At 46.6% G+C, this 27,043-nt stretch overlaps 1 protein-coding gene across 4 annotated transcripts in view; it reads left to right on the top strand.

Annotated features, from left to right (window-relative positions):
• Positions 1 to 27,043, top strand: part of LOC114581749 (acid-sensing ion channel 2) — a 393,671-nt gene that overhangs the window by 348,996 nt on the left and 17,632 nt on the right. For all 4 annotated transcript variants that reach the window (XR_003703390.2, XR_003703389.2, XM_028702285.2 and 1 more), the window contains exons 3-6: positions 6,079 to 6,206; positions 20,907 to 21,057; positions 23,922 to 23,978; positions 24,658 to 24,811. Coding sequence is in view for 2 of the 4 variants with exons in the window: in XM_028702285.2 (XP_028558118.1) it covers positions 6,079 to 6,206; positions 20,907 to 21,057; positions 23,922 to 23,978; positions 24,658 to 24,811 (490 nt within the window). In the remaining 2 variants the exon portion in view is untranslated. The remainder of the gene's footprint in view (positions 1 to 6,078; positions 6,207 to 20,906; positions 21,058 to 23,921; positions 23,979 to 24,657; positions 24,812 to 27,043) is intronic.

The raw sequence follows: 27,043 nt of genomic DNA, 5'->3' as shown, positions 1-27,043 counted from the left end.
CTGGCTGGGACCATAGGAGCCAACTGCTATGGGCCAAGATACCTTCAGCCCCCCAATAAAATACTTGAGTAGACCAGCCCCCCCACCCCCAAGTTGATGGGCATTGCCATTCAAATGGTGTGTGTACGCTGCATCTTGCGATTGATTATGTGGGAAGAGTCTTGCCTGGACTTCCCCTCCAAAAAAACCCCATTTTATTCAAGTTAGCACCCCTGTTGGGACCAATGGTAGTTTGAAATCCAACAGCCTTGGGGGGGGGGGACACCTTGTTGCCTATCCCTGGTTCAGTTCCTGTTGTTGTTGTTAGAGAGGACTCCTTCTTAACTGTAGAAAAACCATACAGCCTTAAGATCCACATCTGCTTGTGACTTGCAAATCTGCTGGAGAGCTGAAATTAAAGTGAAGTAGTCCTTATATTGGCAAAGGTTATTTGTTTTAGGATGCACATTACATAAAAAGTCAGTAGGAGCCCATTTGAGTGGTGTTGCCTCATAATTCGACGACTAGATGGTGCACCTGTTTACACAAAAGAGCTGTCGGGACATACCTTTCGGTAGATCCGGTGCCTGCACTGAAGGAGCTGTGAAATGAAATCCAGTATTTGTTTATCTATACAGTGTGCACAATTCAGGCAAAATCAAGCACCATTGATTTCAACTTAGCAAGTTTAAGCCTAGGCTTAGTTTTCCAGTTGAAATCAGTGGTGCTTCACAGTTCTTAACTTCGGCTGAATTATACCCACTGTATTGAACCTCAGCACTTTGAGACACTACACTTTCAACAACTAGGTGCTCAGCACAACTGGCCTACCTGAAAAGGCACAGCACCCTCCCTGCTCCGAGGAGCTTACAATCCAAATTTCAACAGGGCAAGGAGAATGGGAGAGAAGCAGGTGGCCCCGGGGTGCATTAGAGCTTGTGCAGTTACGCTTTGCTTGGATTTCATTTGGGGATAGGGGTTAAGGGGCTAAGCCAAAGATTATGCACAGAAGAGGTAGGTCTTAAGGCGGGGATTTGAAAGGAGCGTTCTGGGAGGGAGTTCCAGGCTTGCGGGAAGCAAAGAGAATGCAAAATCACATAGTTGCATTTCACACATCAGCCTTCTCTCAGTGAGCTTGGGGTGTTCCCATGGAAAGACGAAAAGCCTTTCCCCAGCACACTTCCCACGCTCCTGTTCATGGGCAACAGCACCAAGTCAAGGACTTCAGGGAGATGGTATCCATCTGTCCCCCCTGTATGTCTCCATAATTGCCATGTTGGTTTCTGGCAAGATGGGCGTGATGCCACAAGGTTGACTTTTTTTACTGTGGTTTGTGAGTTCTCCATAAGGCTCCAGGGACAGCACCTTTCCTGTCCTAGATATTACATAATGTGCTTTTTAATAATACACCTCGAGGCATATGGCCTCTGGATTTTGGCTGTGAGAGCAATCTGCTCAGCTAAAAATAGCTGGCATGCGTAATGCAGTTAGTTGCGACACCTTCTGTTACTCAGGGAGTCAGGAATCACAGCTTCACTTTACAAAGTGGCTTGAAGCAGAGAAGATGAAGGCTGGCCTTGCCTTCAATTTCTTAGCTTACAGCAGATGGGGCCAGTTGTATGTGTGCGTTATGTACACTAGCAGTCTAGTGATGCTATTACCTATATCCTTGACCTCCCCAACTACCACCTGTTTTTTCAGTGTTGCCTTACTGCCACCCCAGTTGCTGACCAGCCAGCTGCAAATAAGGATGCAAAAGGGTGGCAGATCCTCCCCACCATGATAGTAGCACATGTGCCCAAATCAGCTGCCAATATGTTCTTTCTAAGTGAACATCAAATTGGTCTCCAACTGGTCTCCAAAGGAGATTTTTGAGTCTATCCCTTGCCGTACCTACTTTTCTAAAAAGAGAGATTCTGCAGCCCATGGCTGTCTGGTCCTCTGTCTTGGAAGCCCTACAAGGCCTCACTGACATTTTACCCAACTTATCTCTGCTCATGTGACTCTTCAGCCTGGGCTTCTTGTGGAGCTATCCATGATGCTACCAGTTTTGCTTGGATATTGCCTCGCTAGATGCGGACCTCCTCTTTGCTTAACTTGGCTTTATTGAAACCTAACAGGCTTACCAGAACTGGAACTTGGAGTTGCTTGACTGTACATTGCTCCTCTTCTTAGGACTTGAACTCATTCCTTGCAGCCCCCCTCTGCCCATGCTAGAACCTCACCCAACTGAGATCACTGCCTGGACAAGAACACCGCCCTCTACCCTTTTGCCTATTTCTTGTGTGCTCATATTTACACAGCGCCTGTATTCACAATCTGCTGTTACTTCAGTGTCATTTTTAGCTGTGCGTGAAAGGATTTCTGGACCGTGTGATCCCAGCCAATCAGGTCTCCCATAGCGAGCACGATGTCTCAAAGTGCCACATATTTAGTTGTATGATAATATCATTGATGGCAAAGAAAACCTACCTGTTGCCTTTCCCTCCTGTTGAATGCCTCCCCATTGTCCAGGCAACCAGGCCAGCTCTCCTTGTTTTGTCATGCTGTGCTGATGGCTTCCAGTACTGATTGGGAATCCTTTGGCCTTGATGCTCATGCATCAGTTTGAATGACCAGCAGGGGCTCGATGGGGGTAAAGGTGTGAATCCTATTAGGCAAGTAATGCTGTGAAGATGGGTGGCATCCACATTTAGATATGCATGCATGTATTCAGAACATAAGAGCCCTGCTGGATCAGGACAGTGGCCCATCTAGTCCAGCATCCTGTTCTCACAGCAGCTGACCAGATACCTATGGGAAACCTGCAAGCAGGATTTGAGCACAAGAGCATTCTGCCTCTCCTGTGGTTTCCAGCAACTGGTATTCAGAAGCATTGCTGCCCTGAACTGTGGAGGCAGAGCATAGCTATCATGGCTAGTAGCCGCTGGGTGTCTAATTCTCCATGAATTCACCTAATCCTCTTTTAAAGCCATCTAGGTTGGTGCCATCACTGCATCCAAATGCACACCCCAGTCACCTTCTGCCTCAGCTAGGCATCAGGTTGACAGAGCGCCAGCCCGCTTGTGAACAGCTTCGATTCCTTTCACAAAGGAGTGCAAAGAAAAAACAACTTTCAAAGGAGAGGGCACATTTTGTGTGCTTGAAACATGCCTTCTCCATTTCAGCTCACATCTTCTCCTAAGGGCAGCAGAGCAAGAGGCAGATTTGACCCAAGAGAGCACAGTCCTTTGGGAAAGTTCTTCCTCTTGCACCAGCACCACTGAAAGGAAATGGGAGCAACAGAGCGTGGAAGATTCACGAGGGACTTGGCACTTTGTCTTTCTGGGACGTTAACTAAGTTGTCATTGTCATCTTTGTCATTTATCATTTGCAACGATCCCCGTGTTTATGAGACACCATACATAAATAAAAATAACCAGGCTGCTGTCGGCAAGCTCACAATCTAAATGAGCCCTCTCCTAGTTCTGGACTTCTTCCCGCAGTTGCCAACTCAAAGATGGAAAGGGAAGCATTGAAATGCGGTTGGATTGAGGCTTGGTGGCATTGCTTTTGGCTTCTCCCCTTCACCTTCCTTGGAAGTATGGGGTTGGCATCATCATTTCAGTGTGATGTGAAAGCCCCTCCCCATTTCCAAAAACGTTTGGAGTTAAGGTGTAATTTCACAGTGCTGTGGAGTGAATGCACTCTGCATGTTAGCTAATTTTACAGTGGTGCCTCGCAAGACGAAATTAATCCGTTCTGCGAGTCTCTTCGTCTTGCGGTTTTTTTTGTCTTGCGAAGCACGGCTATTAGCGGCTTAGCGGCTATTAGCGGCTTAGCGGCTATTAACGGCTTAGCGGCTTTAAGAAAAAGGAAACAAACTCACAAGAACTCGCAAGACGTTTCATCTTGCGAAGCAAGCCCATAGGGAAATTCGTCTTGCGGAACAACTCAAAAAACGGAAAACCCTTTCGTCTAGCGAGTTTTTCGTCTTGCGAGGCATTTGTCTTGCGGGGCACCACTGTATCTTGTTAAGTGTGCCAGGGCTGAATCCTGGTGTGGCGGAGGGGGGAAACAGGCCCCTTACTGAAGCCTTGACACATCCCAGATTTGAAGGAAAGCACTCACAGCTGCATCCATTCATCCTGGTTTTCTCCTTTCCCTTGCTTGGACCTCTCCTATGCTTCATCCTTATGTCTCGCAACTGTTTTCCTCGGCTGGCTAACGGATGGGCTTGGGCTTTAATATTGATATGTTTGCACACTGGAGAGCCATAATAACACCATGAAAAAATAATGATGGCAAGCTGTAATGATAAATCCATGCGTCTTAACAGTCAGACTTTTGCCAACCTGAGTGAAAAGGTGTATCACCTTTTACAAATGCATGCGGACTGAGAAGGAGCAGCCTAGTTGCAAAAAGTATTGTGCAGACAGGGCTTAGTTTCCAAGCCAGCTGTCACTGATCAGCTTGACCCCCCCTGATTGACTGAATGCCTCCCCTCCCCCCCCAAAAAAAGAAATCCCACCAGCTGGCAGATCGTGTTCACAGAAGCAACAGGTTCCTGGGGAGGCTGTTTAGCATTACATAAGGGAGTGTTATTGTTATTTTTGTGTGTGTCCTATTTATCTTTGAGCTGTTTTTGTGCTTTTGAGACAGAAAGGCAGAGTCTGAAAAGGTTATGTTTTAATAGGCTGTCCTCTGTGCCACATCTGTAAAAGCCTTTTTAGAAGGAAGTTTAGTGGCGGAGGACTCGCACCCACCCACCCACCACCATGGCCAGCTCATTGCTGCATTTCGTGAGCACGCTGCTGGAATTATCCAAATGAGAAACAGGCTGGGTGTCAAGGGGGTTTGAACAAACATTGATCTGGAAGAGGGTTTTCTTTAAAACATGGATCTTTGTTGCCAGAATGTGAAATAGAAACTGTGGCATCGCTTGCACAACTCTGCCATCTGCGATGCAGGGAGACAGCTGAACAACTTGGGGGGCTGCGAGAGGTTAATGCAGGCATTAAAAGAATGTTCCTCCAAATCCAAAAGCACAACATGAAATCTACACTAACACACACACACACATACACACAATTCTGCAAAAAGCTAAGGCTGAGACCAATTTTAGGAAGTTTTATGTACAAATCGCAGCTTAGTGAGTTTTGAGAAGAATGACTAATGCTCCAACCAGACAAACTGGTGGTGGTGGTGGAATGGGAAAAAGATGTGTGAATGAAGGCTAGTAACCATGTTTCCTTGGTAATGTCTAGTGAAAAAGATGCATGGTGTGAAGTTGTTGTGTCCAGGGTTTCCTCCACTTCACTTTCTGCTACTTACAAGGTAAGCTGGGGAAACCCCAGGTTGCACTGACACATGTGATGTGAGAGAAAACCTCTTTTCCGACTCAGTTAACAAATTTTAGCATGGAACCTGTTGCTTGAATTGTAATTCAACAGTTTCATGCTGCAGCTTCCCTTTGACTTGCCTTTATTCAAGGATAGTAGCTTTAAGGTAAAAAAACAACAACATTTTATTAACAAAAAATAATAAATGCAAATAAATGACAAAACCTAAAGTTACAAAACATAGGAGCAATACAGAGGTTGTGTTTCCAAATAAATAAAGAGCAGATGATATAGAAAAATAAAAACAGCAAAACACATAATGGAAGCCAGATTTCACAATTTGATGGGGGAAGAGAGTTTTGTATATCTGAATTTGAGACCTAAGAGATGAAATCCCACCACAATATGGTACAGAAATGATTCAAGTCTTCCTTACCCTTATTTGAACTTATTTAGAACTTATTTAGAACTTTGAACCTTCTTTAGAACTTATTTGGCCCAGAAATGGAAGACATTACAGGACAAGAATATGTGGACTCTGGCTATCACAGACGAAATAACTCAAAATTACACATTTCTAAGGGTAAGGAGAAATGTAGCCAGTAGCTACATAAGAAGTTCCTTAGATTGGAAAATTGCTGTTTGGACAAGTTTGGATATTGCCATTTCTGATGGCAGGGGTGCTAATTATGGTAGTGATTAAGCTCACCGCCTTTCTGAGTGTTGAAAGCACATGATCGTCCCCGACTAATTAACATTTTTTTCGTTCTTTTTGCAGATGAAACAACATTTGAAGCAGGAGTCAAAGTCCAGATCCACAGTCAGTCTGAGCCGCCGTTTGTTCAGGAACTTGGGTTTGGCGTGGCGCCTGGGTTCCAGACTTTTGTAGCCACGCAAGAGCAAAGGGTGAGTCCTGCTTTTCTCCTACATTTCCGCATTCTGTAGTCATTCCTTCTAAGGCCACAAATAGAGGAGAGGCTGAGGCTGCCTTGGTTAGGTGCCATTTGAGAGAATACTATCCATAAGGGAAAGAGAAGCGGCCACTTGAAGTGGGAGATATTTTAGTAGCATGGACAGTGGCAAAATGGGGGAGAGGTCTGCCTGATGAGACTTAGAATGCTTCCAAACTGTTGCTGTTTTCGGGTGGGATTCAACCACACACCGACAAATTCAGGTTGTGCAATTCATTGTCCTTCCTCACCATCCTCAGTTTATTTGTATGCCACTTTTCCACTCAATTGTGCCCAAAGCCACTCACAGTGTATCAAATATTTGTACAATTCAAAGCAAATGAGAAACAATTACGTAGAAAGAACAGGATATTTTAATGCCATCATCATTATCATCACAGAGGTGTCTATGGAGGGGATATATTCATTGAAAATGCTGTATTGTAACTTTTGAATAATTTTTCTTTTTTAAAGAAAGAAATAACCACATATCAATAAGTAAAAAAACAAAACAAAACAAAAATCCCAGTCCATGCAAAACTGTGTAAAAGAGTAGAAATAAGCTAACCTGGTTTCAATAACAAAATTAACATTTAAAATGAAGGTCTGGTGCAACACACAAACACACAATCTGGCTTTTTTTGCAATAAGGAAAATGACAGGAAATGCACTTGAAAGTGTGGGATAACATTTGATTGATACAATGTCATCTAACCTCCCCGCAGACAGAATGGATAAATACCCGACTGTCATCTAACTTCCCTGTAAACTTGGTGCAAATAAATCAGGATGAATGCTTAATAAAACAGGCAGAGCGGGAGTCACTACAATCCTTTAGGAAGTTCTGCACGACTCCCCTGAAACAGCAGGGGATGTCATTTGGAGTTCCCATCTTGGATGGCAAAATGTTTAACTGTTTTGTTTATTTTAAATTTTTATTTACATGTTTATAGATCACTCTGTCATATAAAATATCACAAGGCAGTATACATCCGAAAAATTAAAAAACACAATACTACAGTTGCAACAATAAAAGCATCTGACATGTTAGCAAAAGCTGGTTGGCAGAGGATCTTGGCTTTGAGAGGCCTGCCTAAATAAAACAGTTTTCAGAAGATGCCTGAAAGCGAGCAGGGTGGCAAGGAGCTCTACTGCAGGGCAGCCCCAGCACACTTAAGGGTCCATCCCAGGTAAATGCCAGCCAAGCCTGAGGAACATGTGGGACCACCAAACATGCCCCATCAGAAGAGCTCAGCGATTCAAGTGGAGGATAAGGAATGGTCCTGTCCTGACCGTGGAGCATTCAGTGCAGTGAACTGAAATTACTTAGAAGTGCTAACAAACTTTGCAACCACTGTGTGCATTGTCGGAGGCAGATGTGCAATTACAAACAGCAGATGTGGGTTGAGGGCAGCGCGACAGGTTCCCTTGCACAGGGCACCAAACCAAGGGGGGGGGGGCCTTCCAGCCTCCTTCTCAAAGCCTAGTAAGGGCTTGCTCAGCTTTGGGAAGCAAGCACTTACTAGGATCCTTCCAGAGCCTAGGATCCTTCCAGAGTCTTGCCATATTACTAGGGTCCTCCCCTGCAAACAGTGGGGCTTATGACCCATAATTATCCCTATATACCCAGTATTAGGTGCTGTGGGCCCACGGCCAACCTCTGAGTCTCAAGACCTGTGAATGTAAAGTTACCGCCTCTTCACTAAACTTGTTTTACCAGTCACACATAGAGACAGAGAGGGAGGGAGTGAAACTGACTCTGTTGAATTCTACACCATTTATTCATTCATCCACATGCAAATTTTTAATAATAAGCATTTGGATATATGTGTCTGGAGGGCAGGTAAGATCACTCTGGTCTCAATTAGGACCAATTACATTCGCCGTGAAAACTGTCAAGTTGAAATGTTGCGTCCCTCTCTGTCTTGGAGGAAACCTTTATGGCCATATTGATGAAAACTGCACAGCTGCAAGACAGGGAAAGGGGTGGGGATCACAGGGCAGCTGGAGAGGCAGATTGCGGGAGGGCTGAGGTGATCCATGAAAGGCTTTGGCACGGGACTTGAAGGAGGAGAAGAAACAGCAGGACAAGGACAGGGGGCAGTGCAGGGGCTGGCCGATATGGGAAAGGGGGAGGCTTCCCAGGCAAAGAGAGCAGAGAAGGAAGAAAGAGGTACCAGAAAAAGACAATGGGAGATGAGGCTATGAATGTTTGAGAAAGCTTTAAGCTGGACTCTGTTGCAGGAAATGGCCCTTCTTCAGTATACATTTAAAGCAGCATCATACCACTTTGAACAGCCACAACTCACTCCCCCCCAAAAATCCTGGAAACTGCAGTTGTTTAAGGCCACTGAGAATTCTTCTGTGACCCCTAGTCCCCTGACAGAGCTGCAATTCTCAAGACCTTCCTGCTCTTTGGCATGGAACCCACACTGCCTTGTTGAGGGGGGGGGACAAGAAGCCAAATATTGACACCCCCAGCCCCAGCCCTCATGCTGCCTTCCCAAAGCCAGCTAAGCAACACACAGGGCTTTGTGAAGGAGACATGAGGCTCTGGCAGGGTCTTAGAGCCCTCCCACCTTCTTTCCAACCTGAGAAAGCACTAATTAGGCTTTGGGAAGGAGGAGGGAGGATTCTAGGACCCTGTCAGAGCCCTCATACCTCTGTCCCAAAGCCCAGCGCTTCACTTACCCAGCTTTGGGAAAGCAGCCTGAGGCGGGGGCATCAAATGTTGCCAAAAAATTGAGTGTTGCACCATCCTGCTCCAGATGTTGTTGGACTGCAGCTCCCATCAGTCCCAGCCAGGGTGATCTGGGATGATGGGAGCTGGAGTCCACTGACATCTAGGGAGGGCCGCAGGCTCCCCATCCCTGCCTTTGAGCCTCTCATTATTTATGGTCATGTGATCACATGGAGGAAGCAAGCACAAGAGAGGCACGTATGACACGAATGAGCATTCTGACCAATCCATTTTTATTATAAAGAGATTTTCAGGTTTGAAATACTAATGATGATGATGTAGCAGAAGATGAATTCAAGAAATGTAGGTGCAGACTACTGTGCAGTGGTACCTCGGGTTAAGAACTTAATTCGTTCTGGAGGTCCGTTCTTCACCTGAAACTGTTCTTAACCTGAAGCACCACTTTAGCTAATGGGGCCTCCCGCTGCCACGCGATTTCTGTTCTCTTCCTGAAGCAAAGTTCTTAACCCGCGGTACTATTTCTGCGTTAGCGGAGTCTGTAACCTGAAGCGTCTGTAACCCGAAGCATCTGTAACCCGAGGTACCACTGTAACCTTCATGTGAAAATGCCCCCAAGTTTCCAATGTACTCTCTCCAGCACCTATATCACGTTGAAGGGCTTCTGGCTTTCTCTGTCTTCTCATGGCCAGCTCAGGGACATGCAGAACGAGGAGCAAGTCGTGTCCGGGCTGCGTCTGGCATGCAGTGGGAGGCTGTTGTTTTCCTCTGTCCCTGGCACAGCTTGTCCTCATTCCTTCTAACAAGGGGGTGAGGGGGAGAGAAAAGGACAAAACAGTTTCCACACAGGAGGAGCAGTGTGTGTGTGTGTGTGTGTGTGTGTGTGTGTGTGTGTGTGTGTAAGGCTAAACCTTGCTAAGTGCTCCTACCCCACCACCCACAAACCACGAGCAAAGCAGCCCACGGGGCTTGCCTGATAAAAGCAACTGTAAGGGCCTCCAGGCGTTTGCAGGTGACTTTGTCAGGCGTGCAGCAGCTGGAGCAAGGAGGGATGCTGATAAAAGCCTCCTGCTCAAAAACAAAACAAATCCTTTGTTGGGGATGCAAACTGTCCACCCCAGTTACAAAAGGAACGAACGCCTGGGCTTGGGAAACCTTTCTTCTATTGCTCCTCGTTATTCCGCCAAAGGCAGGCATGTTAAAGAAGATGAAATGTTCCCTAAAGCAGCCATTTCTGCCAATTTGGCCATAAAAATTTAAGAGGCTTCAATTAAGCAACAGGTTAGAGATGCTGTGGCAATATTGGGGAGGATGGCTGAAGTGCGCCTCGGAGACTCGTCCTGGTGAATGTTCAGAGCCTGAGGAAAAAAGGAAAAGATCCTGGGATGCTGCGGGCTGATTTCTTGGGGGGGGGGGGAGAGAAATGGAAATTGGGATTCTGGTCCAGAAGGCCTACATTGGGCAGATGAGAGCTGGTGTGGGGCAGTGGTTACAGAGGGCCAGATCAGGACGTGGGTAGACCAGGGTTCAAAGCCTCACTCTGGCATCACTCTTGGTGGGTGACCTCTGCTCACCAGCACCAGGCTCAGGGTTAGATACTTGGTCTGGCTCTTTAGCTCGGGACTCTGCAGCTTCCGACTCTGTGTCTTGAGTCTAAGGTCATGGCATCACCCCTTCCTTACATAGGAGGGACTTGAAAGAAAAGAGGAGGGACGCTAGATGAATAGAGAGAGGGAGACTCAGGGCCATTAGGCAAACTGAGGCAATTCCCTCAAGCAGTAGGGTGGTAGATTATAATGGGGGGGGGTGCAAGACACCCACTCACTAGCCCATTAACCCAATGGCTTCTACCTCCCCAGCTCCTGTGGGGCTCCCCAGGGCACCTGCACCCTCATCCCACACTTTGAGGAATGATCCCCTTCCTTACAGTGAGAAAAAGAGAAGGAGGAGTAGCTGCCATGTTTGCTCAAGAGCAGCAGTGGTGGAAGAGGAGTGAAGGACAACAGCAGCTGCCTGTCAGCTGACAAGGATGCTGTGGGGCACAGGACGAACCATAATGAAGGGCAGAGAAGCAGGGATTGGGGAAAGCAGCAGCAATGGAAGGGCTGGGTAAACTGAGCGATGTTACCAGCCACTCACATTTGGAGGCAGCAGTGTTTCTGAATACCAGTTGCTGGAAACCACGGGAGGGGACAATGCTCTCGTGCTTGAATCCTGCTTGCATAGGCATCTGGTTGGCCACTGTGAGAACCACATGCTGGGCTAGATGGGCCACTGGCTTGGTCCAGCGGGGTCTTCCTATGTTTCTTAACAAGGCCACTTTGGAGAAGCTGTAGCCCTCCAGGTATTGCTGGACTCCAGCTCCCATCATTACTGAGCATTGGCCGTATTGGCTGGGGCTGATAGGAGTTGGAGTCCAACAGCATCTGCCAGGCCACAGGTGTTGCGTCAGCACCAGGGGTAGAAGGCCTTTCATTTGCTTCAAGCTCCTTTGTGATCCTCATCTCCATTATCCATCATCTCCAACTCTTTAGACCAGGCATAGGCAAACTCGGCCCTCCAAATGTTTGGGGACTACAACTCCCATCATCCCTGACCACTGGTCCTGTTAGCTAGGGATGATGGGAGTTGTAGTCCCAAAACATCTGGAGGGCCGAGTTTGCCTATGCCTGGTTTAGACCCTTGGCAGAATGGAATCATGTTGTTTTCTCGCACTATACATCTCAAGGTGTGTACTGGGTTGGGGCAGGTTTGAATGGCATCCTGCAAAGAAGAAAGAAAGAAAAATGTATCTGTACATGGAAAAATAACATCTTGGGCACAAATCTATTCTCTGACATGCTATATTTACATCTGCGGGGAGATATTTTGGGTTGGGGGAACATTCAGGCACACAACCCCCATTGCATCCTGCAGTGATTCAATCCAAGAACCGGTCACCACTTTGATTCTGCAACTTGTATAAACCGGCCGTCTCTGGTCTGTGCAGCAAAGCCAATTTTGGCAAGACACATTATGTTAAATTCCCCATAGAGAAGGAGGTGTGAAGGGATCAAATTCAAAAGAACCTCGTGAGCTGCCTTCCTTGGGAGATGCTTAGAAGAGAGGAAGAGGGAACTTGCTTTGCTTCCAATAGCTCTGTGCCACAGAGAATGACAGCCTGGATGGCACGCTGAGAGGTGCGCGAAGGATGCTTTTGAATGCCTTAACAAGCGCCGAAGCAACGCTTCTTGTGTGATCCCATCCGGTGTCTCATTAACGAACACAATTTTCTCGCCATTATTTCACTTCTGAGCAAAAGGCAAAGGCTGTCTGCTCGCAACTTTGAGGGAAGAGCGTGACAGGCAAACAGCTCCCTTCTGTGGTCCAGGCATGGCAGCGTGCAGAAGCCATAACAACATAAGAGAAGCTCCTGCTGGATCGAACCTGGTTCAGCATCCTTCTCTCACAGTGGCTGACCAGATGCCTATGGGAAGCCCACAAGCAGGACACGAGTGCAGCAACACCTGCAGTTCCCAACAATTGGTGTTCAGAGACATCAGAATCATAACTCTCTATGGGGGAGAAGAATGATGGGCTACAGTAGAAACATGCCGCTTGTGAAGAAGCTAATTGCACAGTGGTATGCAGAACATGCATATTAGATCCCTGATGCTTGTTACTGTTTTTGGAAAAAGCAGCTTCAGGAAGGGGCGGGCAGTTGAAAGTGGAGAAGCAGGGAGGGAGGGTGATTAACCCATTCCTGACCTGAAATATTTTTTTTTCCAAGTTCCCCTCCTCCTCCCACCAGCTTGAAAACATACAGGCTGCATCCACGCTACACATTTAAAACACATGGCTTCCTCCAAATAATCCTGGATACTGTGATTTACCCCTTACAGACCTGCAATTCCCAGTACCCTTAAACTGCAGTTCCCAGGATTCCTTGGGGGAAGGCCTGTGCTATAAATATGTGCTATGGACGTAACTGCAGTAGAAATGTTGGAGAGAAGAGCAGCAAGACAGAAGCTATTTGGAGCATGGAAAGAGCAGCATCACTCTTCCACATTCACTTGCTGCATCCAGAAGCATATTTTCTTTCTTTCTTTTTCAAAAAAATTGAATTCCGGGCTGTAACACACGTTTGCGTATTATGTGTAGGACAGAGGGTGTTTTTAAACCACCTTGAAATCATGACAAAAGGTGGCATGTAATGAAGAGGGTGAGAAGTAGCGCTCTCAGGTGAAAAGCTAATGTGCTGTGAACAAGCGGATATTGTGCTGTGAATGGGTGTGGGAAAGTGAGGAGAACACTCTTCATGGGGGTGGTATGGATGTGGAGCTTATTGCACACTATGTGCAGGTGCTCATATGGAATTTCACGGAGCACGAGGATGGGAAAAGTCACTTGTGGAAGGTAGCTTGGTACAGAGAAATGTGGATGGGGGAAGGGTTAAGTACCATCTCACTACTACCACTTCTCAGCTCAAAATAGTTGCCATGCTGAGCCCTGCCCAGTGGTAGCCAATGAGGTTAATCCAAGGCATGATTGTTGTTAATTGAAAGCTTTCCTGTCCCGGCCCAAGACAGCACATACTTCATTGGAGAAACAGACTGCCTAGAGCCAGAGGACCAAGGAGAGCAGACCGAGCCCCCCAACTGCAGCACTGATCCAGAAAACCCCAGGTTTTTCCAGGGGAAGAGCTGACCAGGCCTGCCTCCAGGAGATGTCCCAGAAGCATTCTCAAGCCATTTCCTATCTCACCTGTTGGCAGAGGAGCCTCTGATCAAGCCAGAGGGAGAGAATCAGCTACAGAAGGTCCAGGCTCAGGCAGCTGCTTAGTGAAAGAACACATGTTTATTCTTGTTTTATTTACAACACTATTTGGGTTCCTTGGGAGTAAATGCATTCATCAACAGTAAAAGGTTATTGGAAAACACCTGCAGCTGAATTGGGATGGAATCTGGGAGCCCAGGCCTTATAAACCTTCAGTTGAGGTCAGCAGCATTCAGTTCCTTACGTCTGACTTTGCCCTGTCTTCTGACAGATCTTTCTACTGCTGACATCTGCCTTAAGCTTTACTTTGACTTGGGACTACCCTTGTTATTGTCTGGTGCTAGGTAAAAAGTAAAGGACCTCTGGATGGTTAAGGCCAGTCAAATTCGACTATGAGGTACGGCGTTCATCTCCGCTTTCAGGCCGAGGGAGCTGGCATTTGTCCTCGGACAACTTTCTGGGTCATGTGGCCAGCATGACTAAACCGCTTCTGGCGCAATGGAACACCGTGGCAATAGCCAGAGTGCACAGAAACGCCGTTTACCTTCCCACCAGCGGTACCTATTTATCGACTCATGCTGGTATCTTTCAAACTGCTAGGTTGGCAGGAGCTGGGACAAAGCAACAGGAGCTCGCCCTGTCATGTGGATTCGAACTGGTGACCTTAGGATCAGCAAGCTCAAGAGGCTCAATGGTTTAGACCAAAGCGCCACCTGCTGGTGCGATCATGCTGTGAACCTGAGCCTGCAGTGGACCATGTTGTGTGGTCTTGTCCCAGCCTAACTCGGGGACTGAGACCTAACCCAGTAGCCCTCTCCCAAAGCTGAACATCCTTATTAAAAGGGGGGGAAAGAATCGAGGCACATTACACAGATTTGTGGACAACATGCAGTTAAGATAACTTGATAAGGAGAAAGAGAAGGCCTCAGCTCTGGAGGGGCAGAAATGGGTGGGGTGTTAGAGATATGACACCAGGACTGTGAGAGAAGGTCCATGTTAATGTGGGCTTAGAAGATAGTGTGGGGTTGTACTTGGGAATAGGTGGGACGTTAATACTGGATTATTTCTACAGGGAAATTTTGCCTTATTTATCTGTGGGTTGTTGTTGTTGCTGCTGCTTTATTTATTTATTTATTTATTTATTTATTTATAATTGCAGAAGCATTAAAATATAGGCCTCCATAATGGAAATGCACACCAAAACAGTCCTCTTAAAACAATGCAGTAATTAAAACATAGGATGTAAACACAATAGAAGTCCTGTACTATTCTCTCCTGAAATTTGCTTTTAAATGTTAAACCGCTCTGAGACTTTGGAATAGGATTGGATGATAATCTCGAGAAAGATTTGGGGAGGCAGGGACTTGGGCCCTTGTGGGCAGAGTAAGGGGCTGCTGTTTGCCTGTCGGTATTCAAAAATAAATAAACCACTCATTCATTGCCTCAGCTCACCCCCAGGGAAGCCAAATAAGTGACAAATGTATAGAGTTGCTGCAGTGTCTTCAGAGTCTCTCTCTTAAGTCACCTGAAGTTAGTTTGCTTTGCAGGCCGTGTCTCCACAGTGTGTGTGAGTCCTGGATTTAGTAGGTTGACACTTGGTGTGATGGGGAATTGATAGGTGCTGGAGATGCCTTTTGGGCAGTGGGTGTCACATTCTGGTCTGATGCCAGATCCCACGGAGAAAGCGGCAAGGCTGGTCAATGGCCCACAAACTGGCTATCACCTACTTTTTATCATATGCAAGGCACTTTGAACGTGTTAAGATAGGCCATATAAATGCTAAGTAATTGTAATTGTATAATTATAATTTTATTATTCATAGCTTAGTGGTATTGCATGCGGAAGGTCCCAGGTTCTCCTTCTCTGGCATCTCCAGGAGTGGCTGGGAGAGACCCCTGCTGGAAGTCCTGCAGAACTGATGCCAGTCAACATGAACTAGACGTGGAAAACCTTTGGCCCTTTTGAGGTTGTTGAACGACAACCCCCATCATCCCTGGCCATCAGCCATGCATGCTGGAGCTGATGGGAGTTGTAGTTCAGCAACATCTGAAGGAGCAAAGGTTCTGCGCTCCTGCTGTTGGCAGCACTAAGGTAGATGGAATAATGAGTCTGACTCAGTATAAGGCAGTTTCTTGTCTTTCCCGCTGCAGCTGATGTTCAGGCTGTGAGTGCCGTTGCTTGTGTAACCAAAATGACTCTGCCCACATATAATAGCAGCCTTCGGACAGCCTCAAGGTTTGCAGAAGCACAAAAATATATATATTAAAAAATTGATTCACAGTGTGATGAACCTCAACAACTGTCCCACGAGGACTGTGTGTGCTCAGTGGCCCTAGAAGGCCCTGCTGTCTGTCTATTTGTGGAGAACAGAGCATGGGGAACAAAGTGGCTAACATTCCTGAACAGCAGCACTCTGCGCTGCAACATTTTGTTGCAGGTCACATTTAGCTTGTTATTATCGCTTATTATTTTAAGGACCCCACTGAGCAGTTGTCCATCCCAGCTGTGGGAATGTATAATTCTTCAGAAGGGAGAATGAAAGGGCCTTGGGAACTGGGCAGCCTTTGCCAACCTGGTGCCCCCCAGATGTTTTGGACCGCATCTCCCGTGAGCCCCAGCCAGCACATTAGGGCTCTCACACCCCTCACCACCTGAAATGCCACCTGAACAGAGCACTTCAGCCTCAGCTAGCGGCTTTGAGGGAAACGAAGTGTCTCTCTGTCCTCATCTCTCTTTCCGCGAAGCTTGTTTAAGATGCTGCTAATGGAGACACGCTCGGGTGATAATGCGATTGCTTGAGACACGACAAGGGAGATGGCAAGGCCCATTGATCGGAGCACAATGGCAAAAGCAATGTAATTATTTGGGGGCTTGGCAGTGTGATTCCCTCCCCGTGGAAGCAGCTGAGTAGATAGCCGTCAGCAGAGGAAAAGTTGCCTGCCTTGGAGGCTGCGGGAACTGAGATGTGACGCTCCTCTCCCTCTCAATGGCTTATCTCTGCAGAGAGGATTACTTACACTTTCCCACTTGCACAATGCCACTGTAGCAGGTTTCCAAATCAGGTCGATAAGAACAAGAAGCTGCCTTATGTATGGCCACTGACCCTTCTAGCTCAGTGTTGCCTACACAAACTGGCAGCACCTCTCCAGGTTTCAGGCAAGGAACCTTTCCCAGCACTGAGTGAAGATGCCTTGGATTGAATTCGAGACCTTCTGCATGCAAAGCAGATGCTTTCCAGCTGCAGCCCTTGACGTGATCAAACCCACAGTGCCATTAGCAGCAAGGATAAGATATTTTGCCAACAGTGTTTGCAGAGGACAAGATGGCAGCCCTCCCCTTCCATGCACTGAAGCTGACCAGTTGAATCTTCCTTCATTATTGGGGTTGAAGCAGAGTCTTTCATGTCACCTAGATGCAGCAAGTAAACCCAGGACAGGCCATGTGATATATACACTCTATCCTCCATTGTCTTGTTGCCACTCCCTACCCCACTGTGTTTGTTGTCTGATGTGGCCACCTAACTCTACCTAATGGTATGGCCGGCCAAAGTGCTGGGCCAAGGCAGTGAGGCTTGGCCACCAACATACTCAGAATTGTAGCTCAGCAATAGTAGGGGCTTTGTTTCATTCAGAAGGCTACCTACCAAGTGGTAGGTAGGTTGGTGATAGGAAGGACCTCTCATTGCCTGAGACCTTGAAGATCCACTGCCAGTCAAGGGAGACAGATAGTTTGGCCCACTGTAACAGGGTGAGGGAACCTTATGCCTGGGGGCTAAATTGCCCTCCAAATCTCAGGACTCTCCCCAGCCCATGTCTCCTCACCACCCTTAATTTGCATCATTGACTGGCTGGAATGTTCTTCTTAAGACCTCTTGCTTGCCCAGGGAGAGGATAGAGTAGAAGAAAGCAGGGGTTTGCACTACCAACCCCTCTGATTGGCAGCCAGTATGAAACATTCGGATTGGCTGGGCCTTTTACCTTTGCCTGATTGACAGGTTGTTACTCCAGCTCGGGGAGCAACTGATCTCAGGGGCACCAAGGATACACACTTCAAGTGCAGACCTGGGCACAGCCCAGCGCCGGGAGCCATGTGCATCAGTGCATTCGCTGCAAGAGCAAAGCAAACTCCTTGTTCTTCCCACCTCTGTCAATCAAGGCGCATCGAGGAGGGTGTAATTAAGCATTCAATCTGCGCCTTCCCCACAGACGTTGGGCCGGCTCGGAAGCGACGTGGCTCAAAGCCAAGGCTGGCTAAGCGAGAAACACAGAAACTGAATATGTGATCATTCCATCATTTCCGATCCCATCACCTATGTTGTGAGCGCAATTTAAACAACTTAGAAGATTTGTGTGGAAGCCGGGCTGGTGCAGACGCTGAGGTCAGGAAAGATGGCAATTATTTATTCTCCTTTATCATGCCGTCTGCAACATATGGGTGTCGCTCCCCACTCCAGATGACTAAACGACGGCAGATGCCACACTATTAGCTTGGTAGAAAAACGCAAATGAGGTGTGGAGGCCCTCCGGTGGTGTTTTGTCATTGTCGTAAAGAAAATCTTGATTCTTCTATCTTGAAGAGACTCCACATTAACAATTCAGGCTTTGAGCCTTGAGCCAACCAGAAGTGTGGGGGTGTCTCATTGCAGCCACTTTGGCCCAGGGCTGCTGTTCTAGCCCTTAAGAAATTGGGGGTGAAGTAACTCTCATATTTATGGAGCTGAGAGGATGCCGACCCAACTGTTAGGCAGAGTGAGGCAGTTGCCTCAGGTAGCAGATTTTGAGTTCACATCCACACCATGCATTGAGAGTGCTCTTCCACCAATATAACAGTCATGGAGAATCTTGGGAAGCATAATTTGACAAGGGTACTGGGCACAGTAGGTCTGTGAGTTCAGCACCCTTAACCACCTAAGATTCCCAGGATTGTTTGGGGGAAGCCATGACTTTTAAAAGTAATCTACGTGTTATTTTAATGTATGGTGTGGATGTGGCCTTTGCCACATTTTTTGTTCATATTTTTACTTCTGTGTAGAGTGGCGCATATGGGATGTTGTTGTTGTTATCATCCCCACCACCAGCACCACTACCATTTATCAAAAAAATCCCAGGGCTGGATCTTTTCTTGCATCAAATACCAAAATAATTTGCCTGATCTTTAGTATGCACCCTGACCTTTTTTTGTGGGGGGTGCCATTTCCTGTTCCACTTCAGGCAGCAAAATGCATTGGGCCCAGTCTGAATCTACATTTGTGTAAACGCTCACTTCAGCACTACCTCTGAGTTCTGTGTGAGAGAGTGTGTGTTTTAAAAACAACACTTCGTTTGAAATCCAGGATCCATGTTGATATAGTAGCTTATGAGGATTACATTATATAATTTATTTCCTTTTCAAATCCTACCATCAGGCAACACCATTAATATGGGTTAAACCATTACGTTGCAAAAAAAAAAGTGAGCAAATTCTCTTTCATCAGGCTCACCATTTAAGCATTGCAAGGTGGAGTGGGGGGAGAGAGAGAGATTTTGAAAAGCCAGCCTGACATTAAAGTCACAAATAACACACTGTGGAGTTACCCTTTGAGTTGGTCTGGAGGCTAGAGCCAGTGCAGAAGGTGGTGGTTAGGTTGCTGGGGGGGGGGGGGATGATTTCATTTATTTGTTTGTTTATTGCATTTATATCCCACCTTTTTCTCAAAGGAGTTCAAGGTGGCGTACATGGTTCTCTCCTCTTTATTTAATCCCAGCAACAACCCTTGGGGGTAGGCTAGGCTGAGGGGCAGTGACTGGTCCAAGGTCACCCAGCAAGCTTCATGGCTGAATGGGGATTTGAGCCCAGGTCTTCCAGGTCCTAGTCCAACACTCTAACCACTACCCCAGACTGGTTGCCATATATCACCCTGCCTGTGGGTGTTATATAGAACTCAGAAAAGGTTACTTCAGGTAACACCTTATCCCTTATACACCCAGTAGAACAATCTGGTCTGTGGGAGAGTTTCTCCTGCAAGTTCCAAAGATCTCAGAAGCCCCCACACTCCCCAGTGACTCAGAGCAAGGCTTTTATCAAGGCTGCCTGTGGAATAGCAACCCTGTCTAGATATGACAGGCATCTACAACCTGCACTTTCTGGAAGCAGTCTAAGACATTTTTGTTCTGATAGGCTTTCCCAGCTGGAAAAATGGATCTTGACCACGAGTGTCCACTTGTTAGGTGTTTAGTGTTGTTTATGGGTTTTTAATTGTTGATAATTATCTTAAGTGTAAATCACCTTAAAGCAGTGCTTTAGAAGGAAATAATAATAATAATAATAATAATAATAATAATAATAATAATAATAATTGTCACAATCTTTAGACAGAGTGTAGGAGATCACAGGCTAGGGCTGCAATCCTATAGCAGGTTTCCTGGGAGTAAGCTTACTGAAAGTGGGACTTGCCTTTGAGTAGACATGTGTAAGACTACATGGTTTAGGCTCTAGTAGGTATCATGCAGGTTTAACATTGTGCCAGGTTGTAGATTGCTGGGACAGGGATACACACAGTGGCTGATCCACCATTTTGGAAAGTATAAATCCCAGAAGTTACCTGGATCAGTCTCCTACCTTAGGCAATACACCTAGCATGTTCCTTGTTGGGTAGGGGTCTAGGTAGAGAAACACAGAGGTTTTATGGTTGCAAAACTGAAGAATAATTTTAGGAGGTAAAAAATATTAATAAAAGTGGGGAGGGCTGCTTAAAGGTTGGATGGAGATGATGTCATCATGGAAGGTTCAATGTTCAATTCAATTTATTCTATACAGTCCCTTTTTCGGGGAGGGAGCAGGGGGACGCATACCCCTAAACATTTTGTGAATCTAAGTTTGGCCTCATTGAGGGTCAGTATTTCAATATGAGTAGGAAAAAGAGAGTACCCCTAAACATTTTTTATGGGGGGGGGAGCACTGATTCTATATAGCCAAAGGCCTGCACAGGTTAGATGGAGTGTAACTCTCAGAAAGCAAAATCCTACCTTCAGGTGATAGAAACATCTGCTCCTGCATGGTTCGATTCATCATTCTCTGGGACACACAAAAATCAGAGGGAGGTGTATTGGTTTACTAGAAAAACACAATTTCGAAACACTCCTCTATCCTTCATAGTTAAAAAGAAAAAAGAAATAAAGACAGCCTTCTATATTCTGACTTGAGTCCCCCATCTTTCTCTTGCAGCTGACGTACCTTCCACCTCCATGGGGTGAGTGCCGCTCCTCAGACTTTGGCCTGGACTTCTTTCCCATCTACAGCATCACTGCGTGCAGGATAGATTGTGAGACCCGCTACGTGGTGGAAAATTGCAACTGCAGAATGGTCCACATGCCAGGTAAGGTATTCAGAGATGAGCTTGAAACAGCCTCAGCATGTGCTTCTCCCCTGGTGTCAGGGCTGGCTCTTGTCAAGGGGCCGAGTCCTGGGTGTGAAGCAAAGAGGAGGGCCATAGGTCAGGGGGAGAGCACACAAACAGGCCCCAGGTTCAGTCCCTGTCATTGCCAGGTAAGGCTGAGGAAGATCCCTGTATGAACCCCTGCTGCCAATCATTGAGATATTATTGGGTTAGTTCAGGGGTGAAGAACCTTGTGCAACCTGATGCCCAGATCACCTGGGTAGAAATCTCTCAGGGGCTGCATTTTGGGAGTGGGCAGGGCCTGATCCAAAAGTAGGTGGGGGCTGACACAATCACATGCCACCATCTTCTTTACTGCATGCTCATCCCTAGCCTATGGATGCTCAAGAGGCCTCTTTGATGGCCTGGCTGTGTAAGTTTTTTGTTCTCACTTTGATGGTCTTGGGCTTGCTGATCGGAAGGTCGGCAGTTTGAATCCCCGCGACGGGGTGAGCTCCCATTGTTCTGTCCCAGCTCCTGCCAACCTAGCAGTTCGAAAGCACACTATTGCAAGTAGATAAATAGGTACCACTGCTGTGGGAAGGTAAACGGTGTTTCCGTGCGCTCTGGTATTTGTCTCCGTGGGCCAGCAGCTGGTTAGTCATGCTGGCCACATGACCAGGGAAAATGTCTGTGGACAAACGCCACAACCCCATAGTCGCCTTTGACTGGACTTAACCATCCAGGGGTCCTTTGCCTTTACTTACAGGCTGAATCTCTGCCTTGGCATCTCTAAGGCTCCAGATTTTGGACTCGAGTCCTGACACCTGTCCTCTATTACAAACCTCAGTTTACATTATCCTTTTATGAAGACGAGCTCTTTCAGCAGAAGTTGCTCAGGTTTGATTTTGAACTAGCCCTTTTTTAGTGCTTTGGTGTCATTTTGGACCATGCCCTGATTTAAACCAGCCTTTTGAAGAAGATGTTCCATTTCTGGGATGAATGTATATGTGAAAGAAACCGCTTGTGGTCACCACCACACTTTCCATCACTACCATAGGTAATTGATGAGCAGGGCCTACAGTTGTGCTGTTCTACCACCTTCCGTGCATAACTTACTATAGATGTCCAGTGCTGTGTTTCTATGTACTAAGACTCCTCTGGGGGGAAAGAAATGTACTGGGTTCAGCATCCTGCCTTTGGGCACTGAGATAAGACAGTAGAAACTGCTGAGACAATGCATATGAAGATCACTTTAAAATATGCTATTACACATGGATATTGCTTCCTGTACCTGTTCCCCGTTCACTCCTTCACAAATAACCCTACTCGTACTCAGCCACTAATTCATGTACCACTCTCTCACACACATAACATTTCACACATTGCCAGACAGATGGCTACTGATGTGATAGTTCTACCTCCTTCCATCTGGTCCCTTGGTCTGGTGCGCTGATAGATTGCTTAGGAGTTAAAAAACAAACCAACAAAAAAATCCAAACCCAAACAATTTGAATGTAAGTAAACATTCTGTTACACTAAAGTGAGAGAAGCCTGCTTTCAATAAATCAAAGCCAGGGCTCTTGCACCCAGTAGCTACAGAACCTTTATTCCTGGTAGCAGGAGTCCTCTTTTGGTTTATCAGTTTATTTGACTTTTGGAGGCAATTTGGCAACATCACTATTTTGGTAAAAATCTGTGTGCTTTCAGCTATATGATCCTATGCCCATTTACTTGGAAGTAAGCCCCATTGAAGTCAGTGGGAATGACATCTGAATAGGCATGCGTAGGATCACTCAGTAAACTTGTTACGTCATTTGGTTTTCTCAGAGTGATAATAGTAAAAAAATTTATTATTTATACCCCATCCATCTGGCTGGGTTTCCCCAGCTACTCTGGGCGGCTTACAGCATATCGACAAACATAATTAAACATCATACATTAAAAACCTCCAGATACAGGACTGCCTTCGGATGTCTTCTAAAAGTTGTGTAATTCTTTATCTCCTTGACACTTGAAAGGAGGGTGCTCCTGGGAGTAGTAACTCTCAGGTCCCAACCAACTATCAAAAACTGGATTTGGTTTCCATATATATTGTTGTAACTGCTCAGTCTTACTATATTACTCTTACCAGATTTATTACCTGCCCTGCATCAGGCAGGGGCAGGTGGACAGGTCACAACAATTTCTAATTCAAGATTAAAATCAGTCAAAACAGATTACCATCACAAGAATAGGGGGGACGGGACGATGACCCGAAAACACGCATCTCAGATGTCAAAGGCCAGGGTGAAAAAGCGCATCTTCAGCATCTGCTGTATAGTGAAAGCTGTATAGTAAAGGTGCCATATGCACCTATGGAGAGGAAATTCCAAAACTTAGGGGCTGCCATGGACAATGCCCTCTCCTGGGACCCCCCCCCCCAAAAAAAAAGACTTCTGAGAGAGGTGGAACTACCAAGAGGACCCCCTATGCTGATCTTAACACCTGGGAAGGAGGTGGTCTTTTAGATCTTTGGGACCTGAGTTGTTTGGGGCTTTGAATGCTACTGTGAGAACCTTGAATTTGGTCCAGAAATGAACTGACAGGCAACAACCCCAGCCAGTAATCCTTATTCCAGTCCCTGTAAAGCAGCCTTTCTCAATCTGTGGGTCCCCAGATGTTGTTGAACTACAACTCCCATCACCCCTAGCTAGCAAGGCCAGAGCTCAGGGATGATGGGAGTTGTAGTCCAACAACATCTGGGGACCCACAGGTTGAGAACAAAGCAAGGACTAGTTTCCTAAACTAGTCAGAAAGAAACTCACTGTTGCAAAGTTTGCATAAAAATGTCCCTGTGTGTTTTTTATTTTCTTTGTGTGCAGGAGATGCTCCGTTCTGCACGCCGGAGCAGTATAAAGAGTGTGCAGAGCCTGCGCTAGGTAAGTTCTGAAGGACAAAGGATTCTCTCACTGTCAGTTTCTCAGAATTATTATTAATCTCCCCCCCCCCCCACCTCCAAGGATCTCATTTCAAGCCAGGGCCTGTGTTCTAGTAACAGTGGGATAAAAAGCAGAACTTGTCGCGGATTTGTTGGACACAAAGGAAGGGTGGGAGGAACCAGCTGGCGAACCCCCCCCCCCCGGAAGAAGCCTCAGAGCCTAGGGATTGGTGGTGGGACGGCGGATGAGTGGTCAGAGGAAGAAGAATGGATGGAGGAGGCGGAGGAAGCTGAAGAGGTGGCAGGGCTTAGTGAGCTTGGGAGAGTCTGTGGAAGAGGAAAGTCAAGAATTAGAGGCAGAAGCTGAAGCAGGAGAGGAGATGAATCTGGCTGGTGAAGAGGCATGCCAAGCACAGGGCTGTCAAAAAGCCCCTTGTGTTGCGGTTCCCAAGCGCCCAGCAGCCACCTGCCAAAGGGACACTGATAGATGAGTTGTCCTGCCCACGTGTCAAGAGTTGGCCTGTGAGAAGGGGAACAGACAGCTGTTTGGCCCATTGGGTCCAAAAGGTTCCCACACCCTTGATGATGGCGAGTAAAGCAAAAACTCCCCTTACGCTTGCATCTCTGAGCTGGTAGTTCCGCAGATAACCCATCTGTCTGGTCCCCACTTTGCCTTGCAGTGGTTCTTGGTGAAAAGGACAGCAGTTACTGTGTGTGCCAAATGCCGTGCAATTTGACGCGCTACAACAAGGAGCTCTCCATGGTGAAGATCCCCAGCAAGACCTCGGCCAAGTACCTGGAGAAAAAGTTCAACAAGTCAGAGAAATACATCTCGTAAGTAGGCCCATTTCTGTCAGGGCTAGAATGATGTTAAGCAGCCCAAGGAGAGGCACTTGCTTGTGGTGTCCCAACACAGAGGGTTGTAGCCAATGTTAGCCCTACTCAGAGTAGACCCATTGAAGCTAATGGCTGCGACTGCCTTGCACCCAGTAATTTTAATGGGTCTCCTCCACATGGAACTCCATGTATATGGTGATTGATTGCCAGGCCTCAGCTAGGTCAGTCTCTAGGCTGTCGGGTTTGGGAAGTCAGGGAGCTGGCTGCCCGTCCCCTCCAGTGGCCCAGGCAGGGCGCCTAGTCAAAGGCTGGCAGTAGTCAAGATCCAACGTAGCAACAGAAGGGGCTGGAAGCAGTTGCATTGTCCTTTTTTGTAAATAAATTTTTATTTGATTTTTAAAAATATAAACATACAACAAAAACCAATTCAAAATCCAAGATTACTCTGAATCTCCTAATTCCTAATCTCTGAATCTCCTAATTCAAAAACCAATTCAAAATCCAATCAAGATTACTCTGAATCTCCTAATTGCCCCTCATCCCTTCCATGGGTCTTGTTGATAATATTTTCAACCCCATATCAATACTTCTCTGATTTTTTTGTCTTTCTAAATTATCCATACATTCCGTTACATTACAAGTGTGGTTAAAATCCTGCCAATGTTTTCACCTGCTTACAATGCTCTCGTATATAAATTATAAACATTTCCCATTCCTTTTTAAAGATCTTGTCTTCTTGATTCCTGAGCTTCCCAGTTGAGTTTTGCCATTTCGGCATAGTCCATCAACTTGGTTTGCCATTCTTCTCTGGTCGGGGTTGTCTCTTCCTTCTATCTCGGGGCTGGTAGTATCCGTGCGGCCGTTGTTGTGTACATGAACAGTCTTTTCTGGTCCTTTGGACTCTCTGTACCTATAATTCCTATTAAGAAAGCTTCTGGTGAAGCAGTTGCATTGTCAAAAGGCAGGCAGAGGCCACAATATTCAAGCAGCAACGAGGTAAGCGGCACAGAAGCTAAACATAGTCATTACACTCAGGGCAAGTTGCTGAGGCTGAGGAGCTAGCTCTGAGCTCTGGGCTTCTTCAGGCGTGGTCTGCTTGGCCAGCCGACTGGATGCTGGTATTGCACGCTCACCATAGGGACTGAGCGCCGATGGCACTGACATCTGGGAGTTCTAGAGTTACACACACCTACGTGCATGTTGCCCCCCTGGAATTTTGCCCTGTTAGTTTAACACGGTGCAAGTGAGCAGCCGGAAAGTGGAAGGGAGAATACTGCCAACCTTAGGTGGCCTAAAGAGAAATCTGCACTATGGCTGTGTACATGCCATATACTTAAAGCACATCCTTACCACGAAGAATCCTGGGAACTGTAGTCTGTTCAGGGTGCTGGGAACTGTAGCTCTGTGAGGGGTAAAGTACAATTTCCAGGTTTCTGGTAGGGCGGGGAGAGGTGTTAAATGTATGGTGCATACCAGCTGCGAGCAACTGGTGTCTCCTGACTGAAACTAGTTAGACAAGGGGCAGAAAACGGAAACCAAGATATTCATAGGATTGGAACACTTTCCTTATGAGAAAGGACTTGGAAATTGGGGGGGGGGGGTTGAGCTGGAGGGGTCAGTGTAGTGGCAGGGAGGGGGAACCCAGGAATACATTTGGGCGGTGGGGTGCTTGACAGGGGCTTACAAAATTACGCAAGGTGGGGAGAAAATTTAGAGAGAAACATTTCTCCTAATAGATTGTCAGGGCAGGGCTGTTTTGTTTTGTTTTTTAAGGTACCCCTTCACAAAACACACATCTATCTTTTGGGACTCGCTGCTATGAGCTACCTGGAGACTTTGTTTTATTATTTATTAAATTTGTATACCACCCTTCATCCATAGATCTCAGGGCAGCTCACAAGCTTAAAGATACAAGATGAAAACAAACAAAAAAAAATGTAAAAAAAAAAACCACCCCCAAAGAACTACAACCCACAAACCATATTGGATCAATCTGTGGAGGAGGTGAGGTCTGTCAGGAGCTAAAAGTCACAACGGCCATATGGATCTTTCTGGTTCAGAGATGCTGCAACACTGAATTCCAGTTTGGGGGTGGGTGGGTGGAAGGAAGGAAGGAAGGAAGCAGCTGAGGGGTGTTATTGCCTTCAAGCTCTGCTTAGAAGACTTCTAGAAGTGCCTGGTTGAAAAAAGAATTATAGAGGGACCTCTGGTCAAGATCTAGTGGGGCTC

The sequence above is a fragment of the Podarcis muralis genome, chromosome 13, assembly GCF_964188315.1.
Source record: "Podarcis muralis chromosome 13, rPodMur119.hap1.1, whole genome shotgun sequence".
In the NCBI taxonomy this organism is placed as follows: Eukaryota; Metazoa; Chordata; class Lepidosauria; order Squamata; family Lacertidae; genus Podarcis; species Podarcis muralis.
The sequence above is the reverse complement of the archived record's forward strand: the minus strand, read 5'-3'. Positions and strand labels throughout refer to the sequence as shown.